At 34.1% G+C, this 20,001-nt stretch overlaps 2 protein-coding genes across 5 annotated transcripts in view; both read right to left on the reverse strand.

The window, feature by feature from the left end:
• MESR6 (misexpression suppressor of ras 6) overlaps positions 1–13,398 on the reverse strand; it is a 906,147-nt gene extending 892,749 nt beyond the window's left edge. For 2 of the 3 annotated variants that reach the window (XM_074119804.1, XM_074119793.1), the window contains exons 1-3: positions 13,121–13,298; positions 10,759–10,904; positions 6,677–6,826 (exon numbers count right to left, since the gene is read on the reverse strand). In XM_074119804.1, coding sequence (XP_073975905.1) covers positions 6,677–6,826; positions 10,759–10,904; positions 13,121–13,216 — 392 coding nt within the window. In that variant the 5' untranslated portion in view covers positions 13,217–13,298. The other variant, XM_074119813.1, reaches the window with a different exon arrangement.
• A 1,161-nt stretch (positions 13,399–14,559) lies between these two features.
• Pus10 (Pseudouridine synthase 10) lies at positions 14,560–19,140 on the reverse strand. Of its 2 annotated transcripts, none has more exons than XM_074119724.1 (9): positions 18,947–19,140; positions 18,735–18,866; positions 18,332–18,642; positions 18,023–18,234; positions 17,068–17,193; positions 16,258–16,450; positions 15,823–16,079; positions 15,590–15,729; positions 14,560–14,664 (listed from the first exon to the last, which is right to left on the reverse strand). In XM_074119724.1, the coding sequence occupies exons 1-9, from the start codon at positions 19,082–19,084 to the stop codon at positions 14,602–14,604; spliced, it is 1,572 nt and encodes a 523-aa protein (XP_073975825.1). In that variant the 5' UTR covers positions 19,085–19,140; the 3' UTR covers positions 14,560–14,601. The 2 variants fall into 2 exon arrangements, with proteins under 2 accessions (XP_073975825.1, XP_073975835.1); XM_074119734.1 differs by having other exon boundaries at positions 18,332–18,595; positions 18,947–19,117.
• Between the last annotated feature and the right edge of the window lie 861 nt (positions 19,141–20,001).

The raw sequence follows: 20,001 nt of genomic DNA on the forward strand, positions 1-20,001 counted from the left end.
ATTATGGCCAGCCGAAGAACTAATTCTTTATTAAAGTGAATAGATGATCAAGTGATGAAACAAATTTCTTTCCGACATTTTTAAGCACCTCACGGACTAACCACCTACTAATCGAGAATGTCCGCCAGCTTGAAAGGGACAAGTTTTGACATTATATCTCATTTTAGAAAGACCACCAATTATTAATATTATTATTATACAAAAAATCTAAGGCGGAAAAAGAAGTTCCAACCGTCTGAACATCTCATCATATTCACGTGTTTTTTCCAAAGCTAACTCCCACTTGTCTGTCATACGTATAAGTTCAGCCTGCTCTCCATGCATACAAACATATAATTACCATTCTTAGGTCTGTACATACGTGTGTCTGCAGTATTATATCTGATTAAACCCACTTGCTGAACTTTTATGTACCTCCATTATTTATATGTGTCTTGAGATTGAAGTTTGTTAAAAAATAAAAGTAAACGAGGATAAAATAACTATTTCCATTAATTGTTTTTGTAAAAGCAAAAAAATTTTTAAATTAGATGAGAAAAAGATATTCAATTAAAAGGACAGAGAAACTAAATGCCAGAAATGAGAAAGAGTTGATCTCCAGTTTGCAGCAACCCGAGCGATATGATCCTCTATCAGCATCGCCTCAAAATTTATTTTGAAACAGAAAAAATATCTGTATGCAGACTCCCACGATTTTCTGTTACTTCTATTCCCAAAGTTCTGACTCAAAATATGCTTAAAACTCGGAAAATATTTGACCCTTCACTAATTCTCACACAGAAAATTCTGTTGGTAAAACTGTACGTGTACATTATACTAAATAATGAGAAATTTTAGAGAGATGCTATCCTAACCTCTTCCTGAGACAGGATGCTTTGCGTCGATCGAGTATTCGAGAAATGATCGATTTTTTTTTTTAGCGGGTTACTTTGCAACGTGACCTTAATTAACCTCGCCCCACTTTAAAACAAATTTCCCAGTTAATGCACTCATCCATGAAAAGTCTTTTGTCCCAATATTGTGACATTAAAGAAAACACATTCTACAAAACTTCTTTATACGATTATGTCCACTTTAATCAAATAACCTCAGAGTACCTAGGATGCCGGATTTACCCTCAGACTAAGCAGCCTTCTTAAGAGTTCTATTATAGATGTGAAGCCTCAATTTTTGATAATGCATGAACTACGGCAAAGATATTATTAACAAAATACAGCGAAGATATGCACTCGCTAAACGAGTAGCATCTGGCTAGTAGAGAATTTCAGTTAAGCCACAGAAAACGAAGGAGAACGAAGGGCTTAAGGGAAAAAAAAACCTACTTCTAGAGAGAGAGAGAGAGTTCAAAAAATGATCCTTTAAAGCCCTAAGGAAAATCGGTTTCTCCTTATTGTCTTAGTTTGAGAAAAATAATATCTTTTTTCACCATTTTGGAGGACTAATTGGAAAAGCCCGGGATATTACGAAAAGAGGAACTAGAATGCTAGACCTATAAGGGCACAGCAAGACTTGAGAAGCAGAACCTATACCGTGCTCTAATCTTAACTTGTGTACATTTTACAGGCGATAGTAGATTTCTTTTTACTGACGCTCCCTGTGCGATACAGGAATATAAGAAAATAAAACTTATTTTCAAGGAGATTGAGTTTTTAGGATTATTGATTAATTTTTTACTGCCTTGATGACAATCCTCAACTCAAGCTTTCTAGAAGTCACTTCATTCTTCATCGCTATCTTATATCATCTAGCTTTTAGCAACAGACATACTGAATCAAAAAGCTTTCATCTATAATTACCATACTAGGACAGTTATTCCTTTAGCATAACATTTATACTTCACAAATACATAAAAGAAAAGGCGGCAATGAAGACAGTTAAACTGGACAAAGTAGGAAATACAAGCGTTCGAACACCGGATATAGCTAGCCTCCACACACTCTCTACAAATAGCCAATTTCTTGACTTTAGATGCACATCAGCCGTTCGTTCCAACTACAACTTGTATCCCGTATTGTATCCGAATAAGGCGTGGCAGCTGTCTTAGGAACAGGGCAGGATGATATGCAGAGTAAGTAGATCCTGTGTTGTGTTAAGTCGTTGTACAGGTGTGAGACGAGGAGTACATGTTTTGCAGCCTGGTTCTTCTTATTATACACTTTATTTTGTTGACCTTCGGTTACTTTTTTTATTTTTTAGAGTACATCTGTCATATTTAGTTAATATTGCGACAAGAAATTGTTTATTTCATTATTAATACTGATCAATAAGGAACTGGGGGAAAGATAAATTGGATCCAAGGGGCACGACAACCAAAAACGTAGTTGCTCAAGTAGTTTGCAGAAGTCTTTATAAGTAAAGACTTTATACTTGCAGAAAAAGCACATCTCTATAAGCACAGGGTTAATGGACAAGACGTTGATGATAGAAAACAACTCAATGGATATTTGAACATCCACTAAACATTAGTGACAATTAAATAAGTTGCTAAAATTACTAGGTACTTCACCAGCTTTGGCCACTACTTTCAAATAGAGAAAGATAGAACTAAGGAGTGTAACAGGGAAGTCGCAGTACAGCTTCGAGAACAGCCCAAAGTGTTTTGCACGATCGAAGGCCCACATTGCATCAAAACTACTTCACATCTATGTTTCAGAATTCTTACCGCTCAAAATAAGAAGAAATGATGTCTAAAACATAATGGCAATGCTAGATAATGGACTGTAGTTCCTAAAGGTCAAACTGATGATTAGGAATAACGAGCTTGGTTTCGAAATGAAGGATATCGGTTTTAAGCAAAATATTTCAATATTTTATTAAGGACTGGTAATATATATGATTCTTAGGAAGAAGGATAAAGAAATTGGAAGGTGGGATGATTCCTGTAATGGATGATTCTATTGAACAGGAAGTATTTTGGTCTTAAGGAGTTGGAAAATGTGGTTAGAGAGCCAAACCTTCTTTAAAAGGGATTTTTTTGAAGTTAAGGATTAAACTTGGTTTGCTTAGTAATGTACTTAATAATTAACGCTACATCTGACGGGTAAATGACTTAGTGAGAGAAAACAAGTAGATGATTAAGTTTTTGCTCTACGGAGTTGAAAGTCGGGTCATCTAAGTCAGGACGTGAAATAAAGACTTTAGCGAGATAGTTTAAAAAGTGCTTTTACTTTAACGCTGAACTCCCAAGAGCAGAAATCATGACGTAGAGGAAAGACTATTATAGTTTTGTAAGGGAAGTCCGAGACAACTTGTGATCGGTAGACTACGAATAATTTTGAAATTATTAATTATTAAGCAGTTTCAATTCTGCCCTTAAGAGATGAAGCTAGTCTGTTGTATGACTGTCTGTTGGATAGCGAGAACAGCGCCATGTCGCTCTTGCAGGCTGCCTTTCCAATATCAGCTGGCGGATTTGATTAGTGTTGTTCTTCTAATGCCTTTCAGTGTCCGAGGTTGATAGAATAATGTAGCACTAAGTGTTAAACATAAGTTTGAGTAGATTAAATGGTGTACAGCATCGTCAATGTCCTGTCTGTTTTTCAGTGCTAAATGTACGTCTATTTTTTTTTCATCAAGCACCGTTTGATTCAATTTCCAGCCAACCTAACCAGGAGTCAGTGAGTTTGTTAGCGGTAATAAGAAAAAGAGAAATGTATAGCGACGGTAGAACGGGTGTATTAACTTGAGAAAGACCCCAAAACCAGGGGCGTACTCTCCCATGGTTTCTGATGCCTTTAAATTTGTTCTATATTTTATTATTTTTCGGCGAAATTAACTAGAATTTATTTTTAAATGTTCATAATTTGAGGCAATGACCAGAACATTTGATTAGAATAATTATAAATTTAACAAGAGCGCAAAGTTCAACAAACAAACTGAACATCAGCACCACTAAGTACTCAAAAATAGTAAATAAATGCAGCGGTCAAGTGTAGCGGGAAAAATGTACAGAAGCGCGGAAAAAATTGGCTGAATGCAAATTGTCTAATTTTATAACCGAATGCAGGAACAATGTTCCTAACTTCTCCAGATAGCAGCACTATACAGAAGACTACTTGTGAGATCTGTTGATTTTCGCACAAACTAAACAATTAGAGGGTTTCTTTCTTACATTGTTTCAAGAAGTATCCCATAATTCGTTGCAAGCTGTATTTTTTGTTTACGTTTCTAGAAGACAGTACGTGAAGCTGGGCAAATTGACCCAGTGCGGTTGGTAATTTACTTTGCAGTATTGATAATTTAAACATTATTTTAAATAATAGGTAAGAAGACATAATCGAACAACTATTTAAACATAAATCTAAATTAAAACCAGGGTTTTTTGGGGGGCTAAAATGTAAATTAGATTATTGCAAGCGTTTCGTACAAAAGTTGCAGGGTACGTTGCAAGAAGGTGATGTGAAAAAGGAAAATCTGCAAAGTAACAATTCCATAATATCGGGAAATTTTCAGTTAATTTTAATTACTTAATTTTTCTTTTATTTATCCTTTTATTGAGATTTACGCCTATACCCACAGGGCACAATAAGTAAATGCGATAAATGTATAAATAATTAACGTGTCAGACATGAATGACGGTCATCCAGTGATGGCCGCCATTAGTCACCCAGTTGGTCACGAGGCCAACGGCGTCTCAGCCGTATTCGAGGATTGGAGGGTAGCCGTAGTTGTAGACAGGTTTGCAGCTAAAGGGTTGGGATGAAATGAGAGATTTTGATGAAAATTTTTATATCGAATTTTGGCAAGTTCGGAGATGAGTGGAATTTGGAGATCTGTATGTATTGTGTGTGGTTGCTAACATAGAATAGAGCGTCTACTATGCGGCGGAGTATTTTGCATTGGAGTGTTTGCTGTCTATTGATGTTTGATTTTTTTAGCTGTTCCGTAAAGTTCGAGTCCGTAAGTCCCATATTGGTGGTGAGAAGAGCTGTATAGAGTCGTCGTTTGTTCTGTAGTGAGAGTTTTGAGCGTTTGTCGAGTAGTCTGGCTAGAAGTTTGTATCGTTTGTTTAGTTCGGTACGTTTAAGTCTCGTATGAAGGTTCCAGGTAAGTTTTATTGTCTAGGAACATTCCAAGGTACCGCACATGGTCGGCTGGTGGGATAGGTGTATGTTGTAAGAAGACAGGTGGTGGAGTTTGTCGTTTGAGTGTGAAGACTTAGTTGGGTTAATTTTTATACGCCAGTTTTCTAACCAAGGTTCTATTGAGTGAAGGTGGGACTGTAGTAGGATAGGGTCAGAGTGTGTGGAGAGAATGGCAGTGTCATCAGCGAAGGTGTAAATAGAGGTACTAATTACTTAATTAAAATTATTTTAATTAATTTTATACTGTAGGCAGGGAAGGGAACTGTGAGATCAAAAGATTTCTTTCTTGAGGATACAATGGAACAGCTTCATTAGCATCTTACGTAATCGAGAATGCATGATCAACTGATCAAATTCAACAAATAAGGTAAATCATTTAATGCTACTAATGGATAGAACAGCGAGAGAGAAGTAGAAAGAAATTAATAATCAAAAGCATGAAAAATAACTACATTGTCGCGAAGTGACTATGTGATTAATCTAGCTAAACAACACTAGCACAGAACTCTGATCACAGTTGGGAGATTGCATCTTGCACATTTAAAAAGTAGACAAATCGAAATGCATATAATAGTTATGGTGAGCATTTCCACCAATTTTTATTTATTTATTTTTGTTGTTAATAATGGCGTATACTCATGTTCGTGAATCATGAAGCCGTCTAAAGGCGTCGCTCCTTTATTAAAATGCTTTTGAAAAAATGTTGAAATCATATTGCACTGATAGATGTCCGATCTCATCACAGTCTTCTTGCATAATATGGCGTGAACTCCTTTTTAACCTCCGTCTAGTAGGCGCAAAACATTAAATGCATTAGCTAGCTTCTTAAGTTACATGCATTATCTTAGAAGATATATGATCGGACATGTGCAATGACTGTGCATGCATTTTTTTTTTTTTTTTTGCACTTTGGAGGGTCCTACTGCACAAAAGTCTTCTCTCTTTTTACCCTCTCTCTCTCTCTCTCTCCACTTCATTTAATGACACTCAGATTTGCCTCTCTAGTGTGCTAATGATGTCATTAAAATGATGTCAAACTTACTTGCCGGCCTCCGGGGTCCCTGCAACGTGACCATGCTAAGTTATCAGCTGTCTTGAATTATTCTCCACTTAGTTGAAATATTATTCTTACAAGTAGTGTTCCACATCACGAATAAATTTATTGGTCACGCCCCCCAACATGACCTAGGCAGTAGGGTACTTTATATACGAGAAGTTAGAATGTATTGTAGAAACCAATATGGTAAACAATTAGCACAAATTTCTTTGATGCAAAAATAAAGAGATTACAAGAAGAGGGTGAAAGGTATAGGCAACTTTTAGAGAAAGACGATCCTGTATGGATCATCGATGTGCCAATGCTCTGCTGTTAAAAACGTCTCGGTTGTGCTCAGGAAGTACAAATGGTTTTCGTAGTTTTCCAGGATACTCCTTGGAATGAAGGAGTTGAGACGTTGGCAACGGGGGGATCTCATCGTGCTTTATAAATCGCTAAAGACGATATCGGAAGTTATCACAGGCAATCAATCAATCAAATTTAGAAAAATAATAGTGTAAAGTATTAATTAATAATAAAATTTGGATGCACTTGCCTTATTTCGCTGGTAGACGTTTCTTTGCCGATGGTGAATGGATGAACTCCATCTTCAATTTGATGTGACCAATGAGGCTTAATCCAGACAAGCCTTGTAAAGTGTCCCGCGTATACACCTGGCATCATCCAGTTCTCTATGCTCAACTTGCTGCAATAAAAGGAAAATATAGTCACTAACATTCCTACAACAATCATTATAGTATTTTTTGGTAGAGGATTATTGGCTACCCAAAAAGATCTTGGTTAAGACCTTAAGATCTGATGAACTTCAACCCAGAGGCGCTCCAGATAATGGGAGGGTAGCGATAAAACTTTAATTTAAAACTTGTTCAAGGGAAAATTGAAATTAAGGACACCATTAGGATGGTTCAGGCTTCCCTTTGAAGTGGCTCTCAATGTCATGTTAGAAAACATTAATAGGTAAAAGTAAAATTATGAAATGAAAGAAATCTTGAGTTTTGGTCAGTTTCTTTACGCCAACGTTTCGAACAGTTTTTAGTTCATCTTCAGTGCTTTGATATTTTTATTACTCCTTTTAAGTAAATATTTTGTTGTACATTAAAACTGTCCGAGATAATATCTTTGATTGTTAAAAACTGCACGAAAAAAACGTAAGATCCAAAAACACATAACTTTGGCAATTGGTTTTCTCTTTTTTTTTATAAAAGATAAAATTCCCAAATTTTCTTAAAAATATAAGACCTTATTAACTACCTATTGCACTACAAACAAAGATATTGTAAAGCATCTAATTCTTAGGTTTTGAACGCTGCAAAGAAAGGGGCCAACCAAACTGAAATGTAACCGATTGACTGAGTTTTATAATTTAATAAATATCATTAAACTTGTCGGAAACAATGATAAAAAGAAAAATCTACATTGTGCAAACTACTAAACGGGATAATGAATTTAATTCACTCATTAGATAACCAAGGTTATGATGGAGGATTGCATTGCAAATTGATACAAGCGACTATGTTATTTATATTTACTCTCTCTGTTCTCGACTGCAACCCACTTAAACTGCATTAAAAACTATTTTCAAGGTCACATTTCCATTTTCTTGAAAGGACACTCCTCTGGCTTACTTAAAATATGCTTATGGCCAACATCCGTATTAGCATTCCTATGCCTGTATGCTAGTATTTGTTTTCTAATCAATCAGTGCATCACTTAAGCCTTACTAAATGTTGATGCTAATTATTGAGGAAAGGTGGATGATTTGGGAGCAAAAGCTGATGAAATATTGTGTCGTTTAACGAGAAACGACGTATGGTTCATCAAATTTATCTCTACATTATTATTTAGTGAACATAAAATTAGATGCCTATTTCGCTTTTCTTTTTTTTCCCCCTAAGATGAACCTTTCATTCCGTTCTCTGAAGTCTGTTCAGAAAAACTGAAGATGAACCTAAGTAAATGCCTCCTTATCACCTTAATTGAACGTCTAATCGTCAAAAGTATTTTTTGCCAACACATTCACCTGTTACCTTCAAGAAAGGCTTAAACCCATTGAGGTATGAACACTTTTCAGGTTTCACCCTAAACTGAGGTGACAACTTCATATTAACATTCGTCAACAACTTCACATTTCCATAACTCCAGGCGTTCTGGACATACCAATTTTTACACCTGATCTCAATTTCATTTTGTCATCATCCGGGCATAAATATTTTAGAGAAATTTCTACAAAGTTACAACGTATTCTTCATTTTATTTATTTATCTTTTATTACTGATTTATTAATTTCAGATTGAAATTTACAAAAATGAAAAATGCTTTTAGTAAAGAAGCTAAGTTCCTAGGTAACTAAAGAAAAGCAATTCAATTTCACCATTCTACACTGAAAGGTGCGATAGAATTTTCTTCCAACTAGACACAATTCAAAACCTATTTACCTAAAAGCAACACTAAAATCCTTTATACGTACAAGACAGGAATTCGACCCACAATATGCGACGAACTATGAAGGGTAGTGCTACAATGCTCAGTGACATCTTACCTTTTACAATTTACCGTTTACAACATAGCAACATTCAACATTTAAGTTCATGCAACTTACCCAGACGAAATTCTCTTTCTGTTCTTAACAGGGTTTCCCCGAGTAAAAGAAAACCTTCAAACATCATTAGAAAACAAAAAACAGACTGGTTTCGCAAATGGAAACTAGACTTAAAGGGGCTAAAGACAGTCTATAATTGTTACTTTTATAGAAAGGAATCATCAAAAAACAGTGAGAATTAATATCACCGACATACAGAGAAAGAACATAGAAGACTAAAGTCTTAAAAGACATAATATTTGGTCGGAATACCCGATTTACTGCCTCAAAGCAAAAATGTTCAAGCAGTATATTGTTTTTGATCTAATAGATCTTGAGGACATGTTCAACTAATGGGACGTTGCAAGCAAATTTAGTCGGTAAATATTATTTACTTTTTTTTTTTTCCGCATCAACAGCTGAGGTTATTAGCGCCCGGAGCTTTTTCCAGTGCACTGCCGGCCTCCGGACAGTGTTCTCTCGTTGCAGACAACACTGTCCATCACCGGACAGTGAGCTGTAAGAAGCTCCTAGGAAGAGAAAATCTAAGGGTCAGCTGCTGGATTCGAACCCGGGACCTCCGCGTGGGAGTCCAGTATGCTAACCTCATAGCTAATCCCTTCCCTTATTATTATTATTATTATTATTTTGTAACATGCTGAAATAAGAAATAAAAACTAAGAATCATTTCAGTATGCTTATTCTTCAGTCAACTCTCTGCGTTGAGTATTTTATTTACTAGTACCCTCAATTTAATGCATCAGACTTCCCACAATGAGTATGTATGCATAAAATACTGTAATAAATAACTTTTAAAACTAAAGATTATCTCATTACTTACGTAACAAAAAAACTAACTTCAGGAGAGGTAAGTTAATACATTTAAAATAATATTTTATGGATCGCCTACAGCTCGTAGTAAAATCCATTAAATTAAGCTGTAGAATGTAAACTGAGTGGAGGAGATTAGTAAAGAGAACTGAGTAGCCAAGTAGGGTCTCATTAATTACAAATAAGGAAACAGTCTCAAAACTGGTACACTAAGAGTGAAGTTTATTTTTTTTTTTCTAAAAATAGAAAACTTAGATTTAATGAGTGACAGTAAAAACACGTAATACTTAAATCAGAACATAGTTAATCTAAATAAAACTGAAAATAAAGTAGTTGGTTTTATGTAAATAAAATTACAAAAAAAAATTCGATTATCGCCATTATAAGTTATTCACATCCTAAACAAACTTCAAAAAAGCGTTCTGCGAGAAAAATGAAAATAATTTCATAGCTGAGGCACATTTTTGTAGCACCATAAGTTACATACATCTAATGAAAAATACATTCTCCAAACATGCAACACCGTATCATTGAAATAAATTATTTATTTATTTTTTTTCCAGGCCACATCTAAGGTCATTTGGCGCTTGGAGCTTTTATTTTAAATATTCTCTGGACAAGGTTCTCTCGTAAAGGACACCACTGTCCATCACTGGACAGAAGAGAAAATCTAAGGGCCAGCAGTTGGATTTGAACCTAGTTTCTCCGCGTGAGAACTAACACTTAGCTAAACCCGTCCCTAAATTAATTAATTATGAAGAATTTAAATTTTATTCTAAGAAAACAAAGGCAACTAATAGCTGTGATTATAATACAGAAATATGCAGAATATGTTTAGTAAACTTAAGTAAAGTTTTAAAACTTTGATAGATAAATGTAAGTTATATCTATCACGCGGATAATATTCAATATATTAAAACCCTTCGGTTGAATTAAATAAATTATAAAAACTATTTAGTATTAATAATACTACAAGACAAAACATTTTTATACTTTAAAACAAGCAGTTAGTTATACTTTTCCTCGCTACGCACCACCACTTTCAAGAACCATAATCAGGGGGAATAAATCATTTTAACTATTAAATTTTTAATTACTTATTTAATTTTCAATGTCTACTAGGGATTGCCATTATGTAAACATATTTTATAAAAGAAAATAATGGAATATTTCTTTACTATCTAAAAATTATAATATAAATTTAATACCTGAACAGTTCCTGCTTGTCCCAGACTGCGTCAGCATTCATACATTTTGGCACTAACATATCTGGATGAGAATCTAGATGAACCAGTGTGTTTCCTTCTATAGGCAGTTTTTTGGAACCGATCAACCGATAAATATGAGGGAGTACCTGAAATTACCAAAATATTAGTGAGTTCTGGGTAAAAAAATTGTTTTTTTGCAATAGATTACATTCTGTGAGGGAAAAAAGGAGGCTGTGCAGCCAAAATAAAAGTAAACTTGTTATTTTTTATCATAAGCCAAATATCAGAGTCAAAAGTTATAGAACAGGATAAACAAATATTCTAAATAATAATAAGAAATAATGTAATTTCAAAGCTGCAGTTCTAAAGCAAAGCTAATAATTGCTTAAACAAAAACATATTGAGTTCCCTAGTCTTCTAGGGTCTCCTCCCTTTTTCTATCTCAAAAAAAAAAGAGGGTAGAAATCGGTCTATGAAATCTATAGAAACCATCAGGAAATAAATCTTCCAAGCTATTTGAAAGTAACCGAGGCATCCACAAAAGCAATAGTCTGAGTCCCATACTTTTATGACAGCTTATGGACCCCTCTATAAGAGTTGTGACTGAATAAAATCTTTCCACTTTAATTACCGAAACTTAATCCTACTAAGAAATACTCAGTAGAATGCACGCTTCACTGATGAACTCCCCCAAGATAACCTAAAGATTCTCCAAGAAGAAATAAAAAATATTGGCACAGAATTAAGACGGTTAAAAATGAAGGACATTCAAATCAGATGAATAAATATATATATATATATAATATCAAGAAATTGTGAGGTTAAATAATTTTTGCTAAATTGGGCACGATTAAAGCAAGCGCAAAAATTTAATTGGCTTAATGAATTAAGGACTGAAGATCGAAAAAATAATTAAAAGTTCAAAACTGTAAGCAGTCTTGTCAAATGCTCTCAAAATGGGTATTTCAAAAAACCCAAAAAGCGGTATACAAATAAATTTCTTTTAATCTTAACATATGCGAGCAAACTTCGTTCCTCCTCCGAGCATAGAATCAACTCTCGAAAAAGTCGAGGAGAAAACACCTGTCGGAAAATTGAGGGATTAGCACCGATCATATGTCAAGAAGGTTATCTGAGGGAATAGTACGAAATATACACGAACTGCAGACGACCTGATAGGCGCTATCATCTTAAGATCGAGGATAGTAGGTCCAACTGCATCCAGTCGTGAAAGAAAAGCTACTTTTACGTTAAACGTCTTTCAAGGAAAATTCATTCTCGAGCAGTCCTAGATAGTGGTGCGGTTAGGCTTTTCTCTAACGTGCTTCCATTGTATGTTACGTCTTACCACGAGAGAAACTGAAATTTTAAGGGTGTGAAATATCGCTTTATCAGAAGTGTCTCGAAATCGCGAACGATTTTGTTTTAGCTATTGCGCCCCGCTCCGCAGACCTCTCAGAATTCATTGAAATTCTTTTAAAGTAATTTAATTTTAAATCACGCCTTCCTCAAAAGTCCCCTTACAGTAGCAAACCTATTTAAAACCAAGTAATATAAAGCAAAAACTCGAATTTAAGTGAAAACTTTAAGAACTATAATAAAAGAAAGCAGAAAGAGTGGTTCACGGCATTATTTGAGACTTTTGTAAGATGCAAAATACATATATATTTTTATACCATTAATAAGCTTCTCGAGGAACTTGCGCAGAAGAATGGATTTTTGAATCTCTGTGAAGGCGCTAAGTGATAAGCAAAATCGAAAAGTGGTAACGGATTGTAGTGATAATGCAGTAGTAATTCTGTGCTAACGTCTGAAGTGATAAATAAATAGAGTTTTTTTTCATGGAACTTCTGAATGGCATTGAACATGAAGCCATTAAAATTCTGGATTGTTGTTCAGATTTATTTAAAAGAGTTACAGTAGCAGAAATACTGTTTTTTAAGTCCTAAAATGATTAAATGTACTACAAGATAGAGACACAAAACTGGTGAGACCTTTACATGAAAAATGAATTGTTTACAGTCATATTCGATCATCACTTAAAACCTAAACTTCATGTTAAATAAAAAAAGTTTCGTTATTTTCTTTCTTACAACACTTACTTAGCAAACAGACAATCGATTCATTTCGACCAGCTAATCAATTTCATAATTTAATAAATAATAATCTACTCTTATTCAAAATTATTATTGCTCTTCGTTTCTTAAAATCTAACAGGGTGAAATCCTGCATTGATTTACAGTACACTACAAAACAGTACAAGCCGGTAACAAGACAATTACCTACCACAACCGTAACCTTATAACCTCTTCAACATGGATTTTTATTTTTATTTTTTTAATCTTTAAAACATATCACTTACCTCATTATGATCTTCTTCAATATAAACGAGAATTTCGTTAGTAATTTTTAAAATTTTACGCGGACGCGGACCTGACGTGCTTGCCTCTTCAGACATACTTGATAACACACTGACCCAAATTTAAAGCAAACCACTCATACCGTACACATGAGTTAGCCCAGAGCATACATACGTACTTCAAAACATACCTCAGTTTGGTTTTGAGCTCAAAATACTAACGGAACAGCGTAAAATTATAAAGAAAGAATCTAGACGAAAATATTTCTAATTTTTGTTCGTTGATTAAAGTAGTAAAGTTCAGTTTCATTGAAATTTATTTATTTTTGTTTTGCAACCAACAGTTACTAGCTTTTTACTTTTTCTTAATCACCTTATGATTATGATAACTTATAAAATAAGATAACTTTTTGTTTTTAAAATAATTGTCTATCCTTGCCATTTCGACCCAGAAAGAATTTCTCTTTGGGTGATGAAACATATTTGTCAATTTTCATAAAAAAAAAAAGAAGCTAAAATTAATAATAAAGTAATTCTATGTTAGGTAATTTCCAAGGAAATAAATAGTTCATACTACTTTTAAAGTCCATTACCTGATTAAGGCTACATTTCATTAAATTATTTAAGGGCAGAAAGGCTAATCTACACATGATTATTTTCTAATTTATCTAATCTAATAATACTTGCAATATTTTAATAAGGGTATTGTAAAATATTCTTTGAAATTATTATTGCAATAATCATTTTCTCTATTAAAACCTAATTCGCAATTTAAGATTAGTTAAGCATAATTTGATGCTAATTGGACAATAATTTAAAATAATATCCACGCTAAATGATTGGCAAATCATTAAAATGCTAAATACATAAACTTTAATGACTAAAAAACCAAAAGGAAACTTGCTTGATTCTGCAAGCCTTAGAATTACTAAACATATAAGAAGTCCACAAAGTGGATTTCTTAAACATATTTTGTTAAAACTAAGTAGTAATCAAAAGACAAACCTCAAATCCAATTATCTGTAAAAATATTGTAATAAAAATGAATAAATCACAAACCGAAAAAAGTACGGAACCGAAATTGTAACTTGAACTGAAAACCACAGCCACTGCAATCAGCAGGTGCCTTATCTGTCAATTTATATAGACATTACTGTACCATATATATGTATATTTTTTTTTTTTTCTTTTGCCCATACTTTTAACTATAAATAATGTCATTGTAATATTTATTTATTAATAAATTTATTTAATGAAATTTACACTCAGTCCAACAGAATATGTTTGCAGTTCTACTATGACCCATTTTAATGTGATCCCAATTCTTGTTTGGATCACCTTTGGTAAACATTTTTTTGAAGGCTAAAAAATAAATAAAATGATAATTTCTGAGACTGAGACTTTTCGTGGGAAAACTTCTTAGGAGAAATAATAAAAACTAATTAGGAAAGACATTTTATTTTAAAAATAATCAACCATTTGTTTCATGTATTTGCTGAAATTCCATTAGAAGTAACAACTGGTGGAGGCCAATCTAAGCTGATATCCTGAAAATAAGAAATTTTATATTACTTCAAAAAATAAAATGCGTATCTATTCCATACATGCAATCATAAATTAAAACAGTGGATTGGGAAATTCTTGATTGTGAGTTCGCGATTTCAAGCCACTTTCTCAGGAAATGAAAAAGTGAATAGATTAGTCAAATAAGGCAACTCTCTTCCCGCTATAGGTCCTGAATATGCTGTTGGCTTGCTTTGGACTTATAATAGCGGATTATTTTCAAAAAATTAATTAACAACTCTTCTGATTAAGAGGATCTTAGTTACATGCTGAGAACAATAGAGGAATGTTCTAAATGGAGCCTAGAAATAAGCAAAGAGAAAACCAAATACTTGGCCTTTAATACTCCTACAATTTCTGTTCTTTAGAAAATTGATCTCTCGGTCGGGATGCTCTCTTTAGAGTATTTGGGAGTTTATATGAATGGGCTTGTGAGTGGTATAAATGAAAAGATAAAAAAAGGGAAGTGATTGGCATGATGAACTCCGTACTGTGGAGCCCGTGTTTCGTTGGAGACTAAGAAAAGGATTTTCCACTCCTTCCTTGAACGCGTAGCCCCTCTATGGTTCGGAAATGTGGGTAGCTGGGACGAGAGACGTGCAAAGGCTGCAAGCATTGGAAATAATCTTTCAAGGACTCAGCGGGTAACAAACTCGGCCATACGAGAAATCTTTAAGGTGGGCACAAGCACAGTGCTCACTATTGAGACCAAGCTGCTGCAGTGGTGTGGCCATCTCAGAAGAATGGGGCAAGAGAGATGGCTGAAGAAGCTTTTAGATTATGTTCCAGAGAGGAGACGGAAAAGAGGCCTATCAGAAGGAGTAGGGAAGAATTACTGGCGATCGAATTAGTTGGGATTCGGCATATGACCAAAGGTTGATACAATAATAAATAATAATAATAAACAACCTGCACGTCTAATGCCAAAATATCCACTTGGTAGCCTTCTAACAGTTCTCCTAATGAAGGACTAGTTCTGCCCAGGTCTCCATGAATGAATTCTTTGATATATGTTCCAGCCTGGGTTTGCAAATGTAGTACGAATTGACCTGAGCAAAAAAAAAAAAACAATCTTTAATTTGACATTTACTTTTTAAAATCAAGCAGCTTTTTATAAAAACATCAAATTCATTTCAATTTACTTTCAGAAATTTTTGTTCCACTCATAGTATGAATGGTCTTCTGTCTGATGGCTAGGGCTCTTCTGTGCAACACTCTCACTGGAGTCGCTTGATCAATCACTAGAGGCGTTTGGATACTATTTATCTTTTGAAGACAATCTTCGATGCAATATTCTTTTGGATTATTTTGAGAATCGACTCTACCCAGTAAAACACACAAAGCATTATAATCTTTTGTCTTCATTTCCTCACCATCTTTCAACAGATTTAAACATTCTCTGAAAAAATAGAAAAAAACAGGTCTATATTATTGGAAATGATGTTAATCATTTACTTTCTTCTAACTTTATCAGTCAATGATTTGCAATAATAACAAACCAAACAAACAGACAGACAATAGAAAAAAATTATTTCAATTTAGGAGCTATAAGTTCTTGTCTCTTTATTTAAACATACTTCCCAACTATTTGCAAATCTCTGATGGTAACTTTATTATTACCAAGTTCATTGATTTGCTGTTCCGTTTTCCTCATCTCTTCATTCGTGAAAATAGTTTTCTTTGGATCAATCAATTCAACACTAAATGGACGTCCTCTGCCTAAAGTTCGCACATCAACATCTTCACGCCCAGAAGAAGAAAATCTTGCGTCTAAAAAATTAATTACTGTAATTAAATTTCACATTAATAATTTAATATGAAATACAAATTGAAATTGCGAGATAAAAATGTTAACATTGAGGGAATGAAATAACAAATTTAAAATGGACGTACATGTAGCAGAGCATTACAGCAAAATGAAATTTGGATATCTCTGAGATCTGAAACTATTCTTAGCTTTTGAAGCAGTTCAGCGAGCTTAGGTGTTGCTTAAAAGCAGCGTCACTCGCTATTAAAGCTGATACGCTTCTGGAACCGCTGCGGTTACAATTAAACTGAAAATACCGACTCGATAAACTGGATGAAGTTTACCCCTAATTGTTCTACATTTTGAAAATAAAAACTAATGTTCAAGTTTTGATTTATCTACTTTATCAGACATCTTGTGGACCCAGATCGTCTCCCAACCTTAAACACCCAGTACTCATACAAGATACAGACATCTGCAGAGGTAGTGATGAGTAAAATTAAGGTTTGGTGAACCTACAAGCAAACGCTAGCTACCAGCGCATTCTTTGGATGAACACCTGGACTCGCCAAGTCACCGTGAATTTGGCACCAATCCTGTTACATCTCAAATAATGTCAACATCATACTATTCTGCCTACCTTGGGCTGAAGTCAACTTAAGCAATGGTTCTGTAATTATTTCTTGTACAGAGCTTTCCATCCTTCGTTTACCATCTATGATCCACGGTGTCTGCGGTAATTCTCTCGACCATTTGTTGTATCTTCCTGATAAAAGTTAAATGATGAAACGAACAATCAATGAATACAAAAATATTATAATAAGTAAGGAAGTCAGTTTTTTAAATTATTTGGAATGTTTTTTCGGCCATCATGCTTCCTGCAGTTTAGTGATTTGCGGAGTTCATCTACAAGTCATTAACATTAAATCCACTATTTTGCTAAGATGACAGAGAGGACCTGTGAGAGATATTTAAACTTCTATCCTGCTAGAACAAGCCTGTTGAAAACATGGCCAGACCGAAGGGAAAAATTGTTGCAGCTAGCTTTCTTGAGAAGCGTTTTGGGAAGAAGCTATCTTATCTGCACTTCTCGACATTTACCAGCCGCCTTCTCAATTTGCCCTTTTAGTAATACTCCCCAGAGTGCCTTAGGGCACTATATTGGCTAACTGTTTATGGACGAAGAGATAAAAACGCTTTATTATGGGCAGTGTCACAATGAGTACTAGCGGTAATTAGTGGTGCCACAATGACTGAGGATCCACTGAACAATACTTCAGTCTCTTTCTCTCTCATGATTGTTTTGCGGACTCGCCGCAGAACTTCATATTAGGGCTGGAGAGTTTGCGAAATGCCTGGATAACTGACTTGAAGCGAACGTGAGAGCCAAAAATAGATTGAGATCTATAAATAAGTATGTAAGGGCTCAGGAACTTTTGTGGCATTTACAGATAATAATTGAATAAAAACAACATGACTGTGTTTTTAAGTAGCAAACCCTCATCTCTCAATCTACATTGTCTACTCATTAAACTAACATTAAAGTTGAGCATGTACTTACATAAAATCTTCTCTAAAGATAAACTAATTCTGACCTGCAATGTGAATGGAGTTGTAGCAAGCAGTGACCTCTTCACATATCATCGGTTCACTGGGTATTTCAGGCGGACTTAGAAAATGAGTTTTAAAAATGCTGTCACCAACAGTCTCTAGAGCTTTTTCTACACTTTTCCTTGAATATACATCAACACTTCCTTGATTTTTACGATTTTTGGTCTTACTAAAATCATTAGGTAACATTTTGAACCTGTTTATAACAGAAAAAAAAATATACTTCTTCCCACTTAAATCAAGAAATTCTCATATTAGTTACAATAAAAACGGAATGAATTACTTAGACTTACAAAGCTGAACACTCTTTATCTTCATCTGCATATTTCATCTTAATAGTTACTGTTAAGGGCGAGCATGCAGTAAATTTCTTTTCACTCGAGAAATTATTTTTTATTTGGGTTATGCACCTCCATTTCCATACCTCTTTAACTCCAACACTAATTGCCCGTGCATGTGGATTAACATTTGCACAATGTTCTGGATAATTTTTTTCCAAGTACAAAAAGAGGGAATGGGCTCTTAGCTGCATTGAAACTGGAAATACAAGTGCTACACTGAAAGTAGGACTATCGTAAGTAAATTGTTCAATTTCAGACAGGACCTACAACATTATTGAACGAAAGAAATCACTTCTAGAAGCATATACAACAATATGATTAACCAAAGGCGATTTAATATTTTCTGTTTACTCACCTTCTCCAGTACTGCATCTTCAAAAGGATTTTGTAATAAACCTAAACAACCTATACAAGGATTATCTTTTTTTACTTTGTACTTATGATTTTCATCTTCGGAATTGACAGCTTCTTCTACAGTGTATCCTTTCTAAGATTAAAATATGAATTATTTCCAAGCCGCCGTTCCCAATTACTTCTGGAATTAAAGAAATTAATAAAAAAACCTACATGCTTCACATGCTGGGTGACGTTCTGGTATATAGCTGGATTGCTTTCACCTAATAATCTTAGGCAACATGTTTGGCAGCAACCTATTTTCAAAAAAGAATCGAATAATTTTACATCACACTCACTAGTTGAAGACATAACTATGATTTACGCATCATCGCCTCATTTTTAATAGACGGAAGGTTATCTACTTGTTGTGCATCAAGTTTAACCAAATTTTACATGCGCGCTCTATCTATTGAGTAAACTATGAACTATTATGATTATGTCCGTAACATCCAGCCCTACACAAATAAATAGTTATTTAACAGTAAAAATAATTTTTTCGGCAATAGAAGCAGAAATTCCAACTTTGTTCCCCTTACTTTGAACTTATATGATGAAACAAGAACAAGCCTGAATGTAACATCCAGCACTGCTTTACTAATTAGTTTTTTGAGATTGAAAATCACTTTTTTTTGGTGAATCCAGGCCGGGATTCCGAATTTGGCAAGGATCATAGAACTTATTCTCTGTAGAAAGGACTATACAGTCGGTGTAATCAAGCTTTGCTCTAATTAATGGCTATTTGAGATTAAAAATAAATTTCCGTCTTTTTCCACTTTTTTTTATAACTATGCTATGAAACCAGAAAGAGGTTGTATGTAACATCTATCCTTGCTCTACTAGATGGTTATATGAGATTGAACATTTATTTTTCCGGTATATCAAGGGCGGAATTCCAACTTTTGTAGGTAGTTTTGGAACTTATAGAATGAAGAAAGGACGATACAGTATGTAAAATTAAACCATGCTCTATTTATTGGTTATTTCAGATAAAAAAATAACCTTTTATTGGGGAATCTAGGCCAGAATTTCGACATTTTCCATGTTTATCAATTTTATGTTAAACAGTATAAATTTAACATTGTAGGGAAAAGATCTTGGGTTAATTTATTTTTTACTAAAACAAAAATTTATGGATGAAGATTTCCAGGATTTGGGCCTATTACCTGTAATAAATTCAGTGTCATTGAAAATTTAATGCAGTATTGTTAAATGATATCAAATTCTAA

Source organism: Rhodnius prolixus, unplaced genomic scaffold (assembly GCF_049639745.1).
Source record: "Rhodnius prolixus isolate KJV_2025 unplaced genomic scaffold, Rpr scaffold_1, whole genome shotgun sequence".
Classification (NCBI taxonomy): Eukaryota; Metazoa; Arthropoda; class Insecta; order Hemiptera; family Reduviidae; genus Rhodnius; species Rhodnius prolixus.

Excerpts from the sequence above, each read along its gene's own strand:
- Pus10 (XM_074119724.1), bottom strand. The coding sequence starts at position 19,084 with ATGTCTTCAACTAGTGAGTGTGATGTAAAATTATTCGATTCTTTTTTG. Across the intron at positions 18,867-18,946 it reads TCACCCAGCATGTGAAGCAT|AAAGGATACACTGTAGAAGA; the intron begins GTAGGTTTTTTT and ends TTTTAATCTTAG. Across the intron at positions 18,643-18,734 it reads AAGATGCAGTACTGGAGAAG|GTCCTGTCTGAAATTGAACA; the intron begins GTGAGTAAACAG and ends ATAATGTTGTAG.